The 15,805-nt window shown below is 40.6% G+C and overlaps 1 protein-coding gene across 1 annotated transcript in view; it reads right to left on the bottom strand.

The window, feature by feature from the left end:
* Positions 1 to 15,805, bottom strand: part of PCDH15 (protocadherin related 15) — a 1,038,602-nt gene that overhangs the window by 303,331 nt on the left and 719,466 nt on the right. The window contains exon 21 of the mRNA XM_075841191.1: positions 2,711 to 2,827. Coding sequence (XP_075697306.1) covers positions 2,711 to 2,827 — 117 coding nt within the window. The remainder of the gene's footprint in view (positions 1 to 2,710; positions 2,828 to 15,805) is intronic.

Below are 15,805 nucleotides of genomic sequence, written 5' to 3'. Positions count from 1 at the left end.
AATAAAAAAGTTATGGCTTTTGGTAGGCAGGGAGTAAAAAACTAAAACGTAAAAACTAAAAATGTCTTGGTCTTTAAATTGTTAACCGCCATTACACGACCATTTTTAGAACAATGAAGTAGTACAGATTTATTCACACGGCCACTTTTTTTTCACGCCCTGTGAATACTATCTGTAAAAAAATAGGACATGTCCTATTTTTGGCCATTTTCATGGCCCGACGGCCCCCTTAGGACATAGCACGGCCCCCATGATCCTGAGCAAGGACTCCCTGGACACAATGCTACTCTAAGCACCGAGCCCGGAGAGGCTATTGACGTCACTGTACATATATGAACAGTGACATCAGGGGGTCCTCCTGGAGCGGAATCCCCGTCTAGAGCATTGCCGACACTCTTGCCAGGGATTCCGCTCCTGGAGAAGCCCCTGGCTTCACTATCCATATATGAACAGTGAAGTTAGAGGCCACTCCTGGAGCGGAATCCCCAGCCAGAGCGTTGATGACACTCTGGCAGGGGATTTCACTATCGGATAGCACCACCACCCCCTTGTAGATAGCACCTCCACCCCATTGTAGACCGCACCACCACCCCATTGTAGACCGCACCACCACCCCATCGTGGAAAGCACCACCACCCCCTTGTAGACAGCACCACCACCCCCTTGTAGACAGCACCACCACTCCCTTGTAGACAGCACCACCACCCCATTGTAGACAGCACCACCCCAACTTCCGCTTGAAGATATTGCCACTGCAGCTTTCTCTAGGAGCAGAATCCCCGGCCAGAGCATTGCTGAAACTCTGGCCGGGGATCCTGCTGTTAGAGGGAGCCCCTGACGTCACTGTCCATATATTGGAGAGAGATGCCAGGGGCTCCCTCTAGGAGCAAAATCCCCGTCCAGAGCGTCGGCAATGCTCTGGCCGGGGATTCCGCTCCTAGATGGAGTTGCAGTAGTGCTGTCTACGGTGATGCTATCTATAGGGGGTGGTGGTGGTACTGCTTGCTGCAGGGGGGTGGTGGCGGTACTGCTATCTACAGGTGGTGGCGGTGGTGCTATCTACAGAGGGGTGACACTATCTACAGGGGACACTGTGGCAATATCTACATGGGCACTGTGTGTGGCACTATCCACATGGGCACTCAGGCACTATCTATGTGGCCACTATGACAGTATGTCACTTTATATTTGAGCACTGTGGTACTATGTGGACACAGTGGGCACTATGAGCACTGGCACTATCTTTGTGGCCACTATCTACAGTGGGCACTGGGGTGTTTTCAGGGGGTTGGGACAAAAAAAAACCTGACAAATTAAATCCATCAATTTTTTTTAAAGGCAATGAAAAACGGATGGCAAAGGGATGGCAAACTGCCATTCAAAACAGACAGACTGACAGGAAATTTTGGAGACACACTGATGCAAAATGGCCATGAAAAACTGACTGTTGATCAGTTTTTAATAGCCATTTTTTTCCACTGTCGTGTGAATGTAGCCTCACATGACAGTGAAAAACGGCCGTCATACGGCTGTTTCAAGAACTGTGTAATTCTATGGCTGTATTCACATGGTCGGTTTTTTAAAGGCCCGTGAATACTGGCCGTCAAGAAATAAGACATGTCTGGATGGCCCCCATAGAACTCAATGGATCCGTTTTTAGTGGCCGTTTTTCAGGAATCAATCCTTGTGACGGCCGTTAAAAACTGAACCTGGCCAAGAGGACTCAGCGCTATTCTAAGCACTGTGCCCGGGAAAGCCTTTGACGTAACTGCTAGAATCCCCGTCTAGAGCATCAGCAACTCTCTGGCCGGAGATTCTGCTCCTAGAGAGGGACCCTCAAGTCACTGTCCCTATATGGACAGTGACATCAGGGGATCCTCCTGGAGCGAAATCCCTGGCCAGAGTGTTGCCGACGCTCTAGATGGGGATTTTAGCAGTGACGGCAAGGGCTTCTACGTGTGCCGTATTAGCGAGTGTGCTCACATACTGCAGTGAGTACATTGCTAGTACTTTTCAGTCCCCACATAACCCCTTTAAAGCTTCTTACTAATTTTGCCCGGTGGCTGCTGCTGGTGATATGTTATTTTAGTGACATCACATGACTGCAGTGTCTATAATGTCGTGACTTCAACCAGCAAAATCAGCTGTCTGACAGGGTTGTCATGGCAGCTCCCATATTCGAGGGGTCGTCTGTGGTAATAGGGCCACGTTAATTAATACATAATCAATGAACATCATAAGTGACAATTACACTTAGCTTTTTATGTCCAGAAAATAAGCAAGCTTTCAAAGCACAAAAGATACAGTACATATTGATGTAGTGTTCAGCAAAACCCCTGTATAGAAGGAGTTGGGAGTTGTTTGTTAACTCTACATTCATCTCAGCCTTAAATCCTGATTTATGGATGGAATTCACAGAGATCTATAGATATATAATTATTTTGACTTTAGATATGTATATATGCTTTGACCTCTTTCATCTGGCGTGGTCAACCAAAACAAATGCTGGTTCCTGATGCTTTACTTCAAAACTGAAATGTAGCGCAAGCCATAATGATAAGCAATAGGGAAACATCAAAAATGTATGAGGGCTACTGCTGTAGGAGACTCTAAATAATCAACACAGATGCTCAGAGTACTGGGTCACTTATGAGGGTTAAAGGAATTTCTCACTTGGGTAATAGTATATTTATAGAAGCGTTTGACTTACCGGAGGATCATGATCTTCAGCAGCAACTGTAACAATAACAGTGCCCTTAATGGCATCTGGAGCCACCATTCCCCAGTAGATCGCTTTGTTAAATATAGGCGAAAAGTCATTCATATCCTGAAAACAGAATAGAAATGGTATATTAATATGTATTTTGTTTTTTTAAATTGATATAAATAGAAACATAGCAAAGGGACCTTCATAGAGTGCACACAGTCACCTCCTTAAGTCCAGTAAAACCCATTACCAAAAGTCAGCCTACAGCAATCCCAATCCTATTATTACAATGTAAGAGTGGACCTCGAGAGAAAATATCACATTTTCAAAAGCGCTTAAACGTAATATGAACTGTAAGGAATTCCCTACGCACCTTTGAAAATAAGCTTTCCTGACTAGCAGATTCCTCCCAAGCTACTGAAATATAAGTAAGCAGAATGGAGAGCGATGCGTAGAAATAGACTTATTCAAATCAATATTTGACATATCTGCTTTAAATAGATCTTATTTATATGGATCTCGATAGATGTTAGCATACAATTAACAATCCTAACCTTGGCATAGAGACTGACTCATATCTTATGTGGGATTCCAAAGTCAGTGGCTGTCAAAGAAATACTTGTAAATATCACTGCATAGTATAAAGTGTCAAGCAAACAGGACAAAAAACAACATACTAAAAAATACTAAAAACACTCTATTTACCGAGTTCAATTTCCTGTACCTCATAAGTGGGGAAATAACTACTATATGAGTATACAGTATTGTGGGATAGGCACTGTTTTTATTTTTGTTTGTTTAATGGGGGGTTTTTCCCCTTCAAATGCCTTTGAGTCATCTGTGAAATCTTTTAGAAAACCAAAAAAAAGAGAGCACTTCATTGTTTAATCTATTAAATCGAGTGCACATAGAAACAATGGTCCTTTTAAAACATAAAAATAATAATTTTGGTGCTGTCGGTACTTGATAAAATGGTTCAACTTATATGTAAACCATTTTCTCTGGTTTGAAGGGGGTTATCCAGGATTGTAACATTGGTGTCCTATCCACAGCCCCTAGACTGACCCGCACCCATTTAATATAGATGGCCCATCCGAAGGATAGGCCAACAATTTTAAAATCACAGGTCACTCCATTAATCCCTTAAAGCCACAGCTATTTTGCCTCCCTACATACCTACTGTACATACATCCATAACCTTTTTATTTTTTTGCTGACATAGCTGTATGAGATCTTGTATCTTGCAGGATAAGTTCTACTGGCACAGTTTTAGGATACATATTAACTAGCATTTGGCTTATATGAATTAATTTTAAGTGGGTAATGCACAGAAATAAAGCAATTCTGTCAACTATGTTTTAACATTTCTTATAGTCCGACTAAGTGACTTTAAAGAGGCTCTGTCACCAGATTTTGCAACCCCTATCTGCTATTGCAGCAGATCGGCGCTGCAATGTAGATAAGAGTAACTTTTTTATTTTTAAAAAACGAGCATTTTTGGCCAAGTTATGACCATTTTTTGTATTTATGCAAATGAGGCTTGCTAAAGTCCAACTGGGCGTGTTTAAAGTAAAAGTCCAACTGGGCTCGAGAGATCACGCTGTGTCGTCACTCACTTCCTGCCCCAGGTCCTGCATCGTGTCGGACGAGCGAGGACACATCGGCACAAGAGGCTACAGTTGATTCTGCAGCAGCATCGGTGTTTGCAGGTAAGTCGATGTAGCTACTTACCTGCAAACGCTGATGCTGCTGCAGAATCAACTGTAGCCTCTGGTGCCGATGTGGCCGACACGATGCAGGACCTGGGGCAGGAAGTGAGTGACGTCACAGCGTGATCTCTCGAGAACACGCTGTGTGTCTGCACTGCCAGAAGCTGGGTGTTAACGAACAGAAGTGGATGATGCTGATTCGTCAGCATCATACACTCCCATTCCTAACGCCCAGCTAGTAAAAGTAGTAAAAACGCCCCGATGTACGCACATAATACACGCCCAGTTGTACTTTTACTGTAAACACGCCCAGTTGTACTTTTGCAATCCTCATTTGCATAAATACAAAAATGGTCATAACTTGGCCAAAAATGCTCGTTTTTTAAAAATAAAAACGTTACTGTAATCTACATTGCAGCGCCTATCTGCTGCAATAGCAGATAGGGGTTGCAAAATCTGGTGACAGAGCCTCTTTAACTTAAATTTATTTTTTTATTTTTTTATTTAATTTAACTACAATAGTACTAAAAAATGTTAAATACCATATACTATTTTATGTGCACCTAAGGTATGCCCTAGCAGGCATTCTCACAGAAGAGACTCGGGTTACCCATATAAAAATATCAGCCCTGCAATTGTGATTACAGGGTGGATAGAGCAATAAAGGTCCTCTTACACGGCCCGTCCTGAGCCGTGTAAACGAGCGCCTTTCACAAGGAGCTAGTATGGGGACGAGCGCTCATTATTCCGATCGCTTGTCCCCATACATTACTATCATGTCGGCAGGACGTCTCCCTGCTTACACAGGAAGTGCTGCCGACAACGATAATATTTCACTTTTTTAAAACGATACGACCAGCAGATGATCGAGCGTTTGCTTGTTCATCTGCTGATCGCTGCCCTGTTTACACAGGGCAATTATTGTCAACGAGCGTTTACCTGATAATTGGTCCATGTAAAAGGGCCTTTTAAAGGGTAGCCCCCTTTCTTTGTTTACATCCAGTATATGCCGGTATTAATTGCGGAATCTAGGTGATTAAATGGTTTGCATTTCTCAAATTCTGGCCATTAGTGCAGGAGGGTGGTTGCCAATAAATTGTGCCCATGAGATAATCTTGACTTGTATATCTGTCATGGAGTACTGCCCAGGAGAGATGTATAGGTAGACTGCGTAATTTTTCCGGCATTCAATGATTTATACATGAGACTATAGGAGTTCAAACCCTAATAACCATGGAAGAACTTGGTTGATAAAATGCTGAGAGACCATGCACACGAACGTGCCCGTAATTACGGGCAAGGGCGGCTGCGGACAGCCGTCCGTATTTACAGGCCATGCTCCCATTATAAAGTATGGGAGCACGGTCCGTAAAATAAAAAAATAGGACATGTCCTATTTTTTTCAGAAAGTTTCTACAGCACGGACACCTTCCCGTAAGTATACGGGAAGGTGTCCATTGGCCATAGAAACTAATTGGCCCATAATTACAGACTGATACTACTGGAGATTTAACGGTCGTGTGCATGGGGCCTGAGCTGTGACATCATTGCTAGATGACGATGGGCATGTTCACAAATGGACACGTGGGGTTGAAAAAGTGGCCTGAAGGCCACCTCAGATATTGGTCCTTTGTGCACTATCCAGCTTCTCAATGCAGCCAAAAAACAATAACCTATTTCTTTAATTTGTAAGCTTTGTTTTCAGAAACCCAAACTCTACATTTAATACATTTCACACATGAAGTCCACATTCAGTCAACATGTTATTTTTAATACTATCCTTATGGCATAAATAAGAAAGGCAAGAAAAAACTTTTCAAAGTGACAATTCTATACATTGTTCCCAACACTGCAGGAGGTGTTGGCTTATTGCTGCTGATATTCATTGTGATTATTATGTGTTGAATATGTATATCAGCAAAACCATCAGTTCATAATAATATGAATTCAGATATGAACAAATTAAATTTCAATCCATGCAAGGAAATAACACCTAGCAACCAACATGTTTGTTTTTGGGAAATATGCCAGAATAGGCACAAATCTAAGTAACAGTATTATAATGTGCAAGAATCTAGCGGTTATCGGCGTCATGCAATCATACCTATTTATGACAATAATCTGCCTTGGTAATGAGAGTTAATATTACAGCAATGGCAGTCATTATAGCGACCTTTGTTTGTGTCATTCTAATTAATTAGGATTTATTATACTCCAGCTATTCATACACAGTATGAAAAAGTCATTTCAGAATGCCTAAATGTTTTCTTGAAAGACATGCTGTGCAATAGTGGATTTCGGGAAAACTGGAAAACTTGAATCAATTCCCCAATCACAAATATTTCTCGATACGTTATCCTCTTAAAGGGGTTTTAGCTTTAGGCAACCCCATTCCATATGTCCTATTAAAGCATATGAATCAAATAGAGGGGGCTTCCCCGCTCGAGGCTCAATCAGCCAGAGTGGAGAGCTTCTTAAGGACCATACTTTACAACGGTAGACCATTGATTGAATGTAGTGCCTCATCATTTTAGATCTAAAGGGGTGCATTGTAACCTCCACCACCACATTACACTGAAACCTAAGTACAAATAAAGTTTTTATCTTGCTGTTGTAATTGCATTTTTTTTTTTTTTACAAAAATCCAAAGCTACATATGCAGCCAACTTTGTCTACACTCTGATAACTTGCTGCAGCGTGATATCACACAAGAAAATCCATTGAAAAAGTCAAGTTAAAGTTTCTTGCCACTGTGTAATGTGTTAAAAGTCAAGATAAAGATGGCTACATTTGTACTCTGTAAAGAAATCAGCAGCACAGCCAAAAAGGATCCTTTGAGGGAAACAAGGTAGATAATCCCTAGCAAGGGATGGTGCACGCAGCACAAATGTCCCAGGTCCAACGGGACAACTTGCACACAGTAGATTGAAGAAAAACTGCAGCACTCAGATATCCAAAAATTGTTGGTCTTTATTCACCAAGCAGTAAAAACGACAACGTTTCAACCCCTGTTGGGTCTTTGTCAAGCATGCTTGACAAAGACCCAATAGGGGTTGAAACGTTGTAGTTTTTACTGCTTGGTGAATAAAGACCAACACTTTTTGGATATCTGAGTGCTGCAGTTTTTCTTCAATCTACATTTGTACTCTGGTACATGGGGAAAGGGTGAAGTACTGTATAGCATCCCTTTAAGCCCCCCTATTCAGCAGGTGTGTTCAATACACTCTAATACAAACTTTGGGGGAGATTTATTAAAACGAGTGCAAAGCAAATATGGAGGAATTGCCCATAGTAACCAATCAGTTTTCAGTTCTAGTTTTTCAGAGTGGTTGCTTCGGGCAACTGCTCTACTTTTCTCTTGCACGATCCATTTTAATAACTGTCGCTTGTGATTTTTTTACATCTTACAACATGGGCACCTGTTATTCCTATAGGTAGTCCGTCTCTTAATGAGAAGGGAACAGCCTATGGCTCCCAAAAAGACATGATATAAACCAAAAATCTAGCAAAAGGACTATAAAGACTAGAATATATATATTGTATCAAAAAAATATTTATTTATGAATTTAAGCAACAACAAAGATAAAAACACAAATTTCTGATGTATTACAAAGATAAAAGAATGGTATCAAACACCAAATATACAGCACCAGATTGGTTCAATGGAGTGAGATATGATATTATTTTGCTACATTAAGTAAACATGGCATGGCAAGGAATATGCATTGCGGATATATGCCTATATGTAGAAGTCAGTACATATCATAATAGAGGTATATTCAATCACCACCTTGAAAAACCTCTAAAATCAAGTATACATACATATATTACTACAAACCTGCCAGGAAAAGAAAAAAATTTGAACTCTTACTCACATGAAATAAAGTGCAATGCAGTGACTGGCGTGTATTGCCGCCTCGACGCGCGTTTCCTGAGGAGAATTAACACGATAAGCACGTAGAGGCGGCAATACACGCCAGTCACTGCATTGCACTTTATTTCATGTAAGAGTTCAAATTTTTTTATTTTCCTGGCAGGTTTGTAGTACTATATGTATGTATACTTGATTTTAGAGGTTTTTCTAGGTGGTGATTGAATATACCTCTATTATTATATGTACTGACTTCTACATATAGGCGTATATCCGTAACGCATATTCCTTGCCATGCCACGTTTACTTAATGTAGCAAAATAATATATCTCACTCTATGGAACCAATCTGGCGCTGTATATTTGGTGTTTGATACCATTCTTTTATCTTTGTAACACGTCAGAAATTTGTGTTATCTTTGTTGTTGCTTAAATTCATAAATAAATATTTTTTTGATACAATATATATATTCTAGTCAACATGGGCACCTGGTATAGTAATTGAGATCTGTAGACCAGAGTTTTTTTTTATCATTATTTTGTATAAAGACCGTTTTAACCAAACTATTACGACTTCACTTACTTTTGATGAGCCATAATAAATAACCCTATTACAGTCAGTAATTTATTGTGCACGAGATGTCAATTTTTGCTATTTCTAAGCAGAATAAAAAGAAAAACTAACCAAAAAAAGCAAAATGTAATGTGCCTCTCATTGTAGTCACTCTATTAAGATTAGTGTATTGCATGTTCTGCAACATTTTCATAATACTTACTATATAATGGTTACAATGTGGTTCTTATTTTACTTTCAAATTCAAAAAGCTGAATTAAATCAGTCATATTAACCCTCACTTAGCACCGCAATCATAAGAAAAATTGCCTGGATTGAATGCAGCTGATCAGTGAAGGTTTGCTGCAAATAGCGCAATTATTTATTCCTTGAATGTACACACATGACATAATAATAACTTTCATACATAATTTCCTCTTCAATGGGACTTGAAGGCAGACAATTACCATAAATACAGTTATGCATTATTCAGGTAAAGCTCTTACCTACTACTGCTTCAATTAAGTTATTTTAGCTTACTGTGTGTCAGCAACAAAATAAGGGTGACTATATGATAAATTAGTGTGGATGACCCAGTGAAACATACCTTAGCCCTTCCTAAGTCCTATTGGTAATTGGGCTATTTAAAACCCAACACCCTTTTAAAAAGAAAAGACAAATTGGAGGAAACTGTCTCAAGCAGCAGCTTTATATGGTGCAGTAAGGGGCTAATTTCTGACAGCCCTAATGCAGGAGGCTTAAGGTCCTTTTACACGGCCCGATAAGGGTCATGAAAATTAGCGCCAATCGACGAGGCAGCTCGTTGATTGACGCTTGTTTGCTCCTTTCAATAATCACTAATGTATGGGGACAAGCGATTGTGTTACGTAGGGCGTGTGGACCCACTGGCCCGTAATGCCTTAACGGTATGGCAGCTGGCCAACAGGACACAGGTCAAAGTCTATAGTTCAAATAGGTTTTACAACTTTGGACAGCAGCAAGACAGGCTCGGATGAGACTTTCGCAGCAGGCAGACACCAGGCGTGGTGTAACAGCACAGGCGTAGTACTTAGCGCAGCACGACTCCAACTCAATACAACACTTGGTTCTGGATAGCACGGGACACAAGGAGCAGGAACGGAAACACTGGGAACTAGGAAACACTAAGGGACCATTTGCAGAGACAAACATAGGTAACGATAACAACGCTCAGGCAAAGCGGGAAGAGGCAGGGCCCTTCTTATAGACCAGGGTGCTCATGGGCTAATATGGTACTATAATTCATATGAGCACGCTGGCCCTTTAAGAGCGGGCACGAGCATGAGTGTGCAACCTACAGGACCCGGCTGAGTGAAGCAGAAGTGAGCGCTGGCGTCTCCTGAAGAGGAGATGCGGGCCTACGCTCACTGACCCATGGCTGCGGCCGTCAGGAGGTGAGTGACGGCCCACAGCCATGGGCATTACAGATTGTTACTACGATCGCTTGTCTTTATACATTTCTATCAGATCATGATGGCAGCACATCTCCCTGTTTAGACAAGGAGATGTGCTGCCGACAACGATACTATATTTCATGCTGCATGAACGACACAATGAGCTGATGAACGTGTGTTTGCCAGATTATTGGCCCATGATAAAGGGCCCTTAAATGAGGTCACGATAAGAAGTCAGTCTAGATGGGTAATAAGTGCGGTGGACTAGGTCACGTTAGACATATTATTAAAGTTACTTATCATATTTTTCAGTCAGAAGTGGATCATAAGTGAATCACATTTACATGAGGAGAACACAAAATGAACAAATGTCCATTTTTGTGGACCAGACTCGCTCATTATAGTCTATGGGAGTGTAAAAAAAAACAAAAAAAACGGACCGCACACAGACAGCATCCATGTGCTTTCCATTTTTCACAGATCTAAGGGGGGACATGATTAACTTATACAAATATATGAATGGCGCATACAAAAAATATGGTGAAATCCTGTTCCATGTAAAACCCCCTCAAAAAACAAGGGGGCACTCCCTCCGTCTGGAGAAAAAAAGGTTCAACCTGCAGAGGCGACAAGCCTTCTTTACTGTGAGAACTGTGAATCTATGGAATAGTCACCGCAGGAGCTGGTCACAGCAGGGACAGTAGATGGCTTTAAAAAAGGCTTAGATAATTTCCTAGAACAAAAAAATATTAACTGCTATGTGTAGAAATTTTTTACTTCCCCTTTCCCATCCCACTTCCCCTTTCCCATCTCTTGGTTGAACTTGATGGACATGTGTCTTTTTTCAACCGTACAAACTATGTAACAGATCAGTAGCTAAAGAAATGCTGAAAAAAAAAAGTGAAACCCGGAAGTGCTTACAGTGGAAAAAATCTGATCACACCTGGAAACTACACGGACATTCATATGAATGAAAATGTTTCAATTTTTTTGCAGATGCAAATCAGATACCCTTGTGTGAACAAGGCCTAATGAAGTTAGAGCAAAAATGGGGCACAGCATAGGAAAATAACGTCTCAAAGATTCTCTTGCTCTCTGAGCAATCTCCACCTGGGTCAGCTCATATGGCTTCTTTTAGTTAAAAAGCGTCTTGTAAAGCTTATTGAACGTGATCTATGCTACAGAAACAATTATAAAAATTGTTGTGGTTCATGTTCATTTTTTATTAAAGTTATTTTACTTTAGTCATGCGGCAGGATCACTAAACGCAGTAGCACATATAATTTTGTATGGCCTAAGGTAAATCCTTTCCATTGTTCATTGTGGCTTTAAAACACACGCAGCTTAGTAATTCTCGACTTTTCTGTGTTTAAATGGTTATTCCTCAGACACAGTAAATACTATGGAATTTACGGAGTTTACTCACGTTCGATAGAAATTGATAGCGGTATTTTGTTTTATCCCAGAGGCAAACCGTACCTTGGTCTTTTGAGGATTCAATTCAACAGTAGATGAATTTTAAAATCCCCGTAAAGCACCTTCTTTTTTTATTACTGCAATGTTCAAAAACACTTGGCAAAAATGAATATTTTCCTGCCCAATACATACGGAATCTTTTAGCAACAGGTTAGAGAAATGTCAGCGTTACATACCGTTCCCCATCACTAATGAATATCACAGTACAAATGCTCCCAACATGAATATTTGTGTTTCCCAAGCCTTTCAGATTATAACTTAGGTTATTCATTCATGAAGGTCTGAAGACGACATTTCTGTAACCAGCTGTTCGAAGGCACCTAAGCAGCAAACCTTCTCTTTCATTCAGATTTCACAGGCAAAATATTCTGTTTTTGAGCAGGCCGACTGGAGCAGGTCACAATTCAGATGCGAAACAGCGTCCTGTGTAAGGTTTAGAATGCCAAAAGCATTTCATCCCTCCCCAGCCTGCAGTTGACATGACGCTGCTGTAATAAACGTGCACTTTTATCTACTTGATTTGTAACATTGACAAAAAGCAATAATGAACAATTAATTATATTTCTTAAACCTTTGCTTTTTAAAGCGGTCAGAAGAGTCAACTATTGCTCGTAAAATCAAGCTCAATTGTGCATGCAGAGTGCATGTGGCTTCTGATTGGTGAATATGAATGAAGCCGCTCATCGCAATACAGCCTTGGAATGAGCCTTAGAAAAAAATATAATATTTGAATAAGAAACAAAAAAAAGGCGCATCCGCTTCCAGGCTCTGATAGATAACTTTCATCTGGAGTCTTTCCAAAACAAAATGAGGCAGCGCATTTTCATTTACAAGCGTATAAAGGTTCCAAATAACCAATAAGACCTCATTTACAGTCAAGTGTTCACCTTAGAGACTCCAACTAAAAGCCACAGCAATGGCTGCAAGGACTGGGAATAGCCCATTTGATTACATCAAATGTTAAGTGAAATGAAATTGCTGCTCTGAGACCTATTTAAAAAGCAGTAAATAGTTAAATCTTTCATTTAAAGAGTGCACTGCGGCAGCGTCTATAAACATGTGCAGTGACTAATGTAAATTACAGAGAACTTAGGCTGGAAAGACTCGTTGTCAAAGCTTATACATGCAGAAATATATAAAAGCACACTCAGATTTTTTTTTTTACTTGTTTATTGGTAGCATGCCAATCTCAAGTCTTAGGCTCCGTTCACATCTGCATCCTTGGCTTCCGTTGTAAACAACGAACTGCCGTATCCATCGCACGACGCATATCAGCATGACCTGGCAGAGTCTTCTGACTTATCATGGGGCCCATCGTATTTCATATATGCAACACTATTATTGTCATAAAAATTTACAATCTACGACGAAGGCTCCAAACTGAGCCTCTGACACAGATGTGAACATAGCCTAATTGGCATAATCCATGCTCCTTTACTACAAGGGTGGATTAAGCTAATGAAGTCCAACCTGCCACGTTTATTTCATGTTAAAAGAGACATTAAAATAGATATTTGTGTTGTCAAATAAATAACAATTTGTGAACACTTTTTCTTAGAATTGTGCATTGTTCCATTCCTCTGTTATACATCCTGGGAATGTATTAATAAATTGACAACTGGGCATTATAGGTATGATATGTGATTGAACTGTATCAGACTGTGTAGGGACATGCCTACTGAGAAGGGAAATGGTAACTCCCTGTTATCTATATATTCATACATTTCCAGGAAGAATAAAAGAGGAATGGCACAGTGCAGAGTTCACCAAAACGGACATGTTAGAAGACATTTCTCCACAAAATAACAATAAATACCTTGAAACATAAGCTCCTGAGTTGTTAATATTATTCTTCATTGGCTTCCATATTATTTGGCATTATGTGAGAGTGGTAAGATTGCAAAGCAACTTAGAGTAGAATACTAAATCCGATGCTGGATTTCCATAAAAACAATCCCCAACTTGTTACCCTTGTCATGGTCCAAGATAATTCAGTCTAGCTAAATAGAATATCATGCAGATATCACACAGGGGGACTCAGGGATTTCATTGTCCAGATTTTTTCTAATGATGACCTTGCATGTTTTAATAAATCCAAAGTCAATAACATTTCACTTTTAGATTAGACCGTTTTACTGTAGGATTGTCAGGCTCCAAAGCTTTCTGCCATGAAAAATTGTGTTGTCTGAAATTCCAACATATTTGCATGCACCATTGTGTTCTGATCATTGCAGTTTATCCAATTTCTACACTTGATAACTATAAACGTAGCCGACTCCACGTTGTGCTGGTTAGATATCATTTCATGTAGAGAAACGGAGAACCACAAGTCAATAAAACCTTATGTAATAGAAAGCCTTAGGCTCTAATACACACAGCACATCTTTTTGCAGACTTTACTTAACATGCTGAGGAAAATATTTACGTGGATTTTAGAACATGTTTCAGCTTTTCAAATCCATAGCATGTCCTATACTTTGCGGATTTCTTCCCCGGATTTCATCCTGTGCAATGATTTTTGTGTTACTGCTCTTGGCCATGAGGTGTGTGCCATATTGCAGCTCATTCCCATTCACTTGAATGACGCTGAGCTGCAATAACAGACACATCCCATGGAAAAGGGTGGCACTATTGCTATTCACTAACAAACTAACTTGTATGGTATCCATAAAGATGTTGATGATTGTCAATAGACAGTGAATGTATGTATAGCTTTATCCTTTATGCCTCTATTCTTTCTATGTGTATGTTTATCTTTTGCCGCTGGTACAGATACATACATAGATATACTGTATATGTAAGTTCAAATACTGCTTCACAGAGCTGGTGGCTATCTGCAGTGATCAGAACTGTGGCATAATTTCGGAGTCACACATGCAGTTTTTGTGACAGTTTTTTTCATCCAAACCCATGAGTGGATACAAACGAATGGAATGGAGACCTATTAGCCTTTTTTGATCCACTCTTGTGTTTGTCTCAAAAAAAAAAAAATTCTGAAAAATGTACTGTGTAATTACAACTTTACAAGATCTTTAAATTGCGGTTTTAATACAATTTGACGGCACCGTGTAAATAGAACCTTAAAGTTTCAGAGCAGAGCTATCACACTACAGTCACCTCCAAATTGAGCTGCTCAGCAGCATAAACATTGGGCACAGCACAACAGTAACCAAAATGAAATAATGAAAAGTCATTTATTTTATGAAATGCATAGTTGTCCTTTTTTTTAATTAAAGCATGCCATAATGTGTTATACTCTTGAAAAGCACCAACACCTTCCAGATCTACTGAATAAGGCCTCATTTACACGAACGTATTATACGCGCGTGCGACGCGCGTGCTTTGCACGCATGTCGTACGCACCTATATTAGTCAATGGGGCAGTTTAGACGATGCGTGAATTGCGCTCAGCGCGTGTGCGCAGAAAAAAACTCACGACATGTTCTATAATCGTGCGTTTTTCGCGCACTCACGCAACCATTGAAGTCAATGGGTGCGTGAAAACCACGCATGCCGCACGGAAGCACTTCCGTGCGAACTGCGTGATTCGCGCAAGAGCTGTCAAACTCCTGAATGTAAACAGAAAAGCACCACGTGCTTTTCTGTTTACAAACATCCAAACGGAGTGTCAAATTCGAGATGAGCGCACCGAACTTCACCGGGTTCGGCCAAACTCGTTTTGACCGAAACCGGTAAAAAATGTTCGGGTACGCGACGTCAGGAGACAGTCACTGTCCACGGTGCTGAAAGCGTTAAACTGGTTCAGCACCATGGACAGTGACTTCCGCTCCGAAAATCCATGAACCTGTAAAAAAAAAAAGACGTTCTGACTTACCGCTAACTCCGGTCCGACCTCCCGGGATGACAATTCAGTCAAAGTGACAGCTGCAGCCAATCACAGGCCAAGCACAGGCTGCAGCCAATCACAGGCTGCAGCGGTCTCATGGACTGCGGCGTCATCCTGGGAGGTGGGGCCGGATGACAAGAGAGGGACGCGTCACCAAGGCAACGGCCGGGAGACCGGACTGGAGGAAGCAGGAAGTTCTTGGTAAGTATG

Source organism: Rhinoderma darwinii, chromosome 11, assembly GCF_050947455.1.
Source record: "Rhinoderma darwinii isolate aRhiDar2 chromosome 11, aRhiDar2.hap1, whole genome shotgun sequence".
Lineage (NCBI taxonomy): Eukaryota > Metazoa > Chordata > Amphibia > Anura > Rhinodermatidae > Rhinoderma > Rhinoderma darwinii.
Note: the sequence above shows the minus strand (reverse complement) of the source record. Positions and strands in the feature narration are given on the sequence as shown.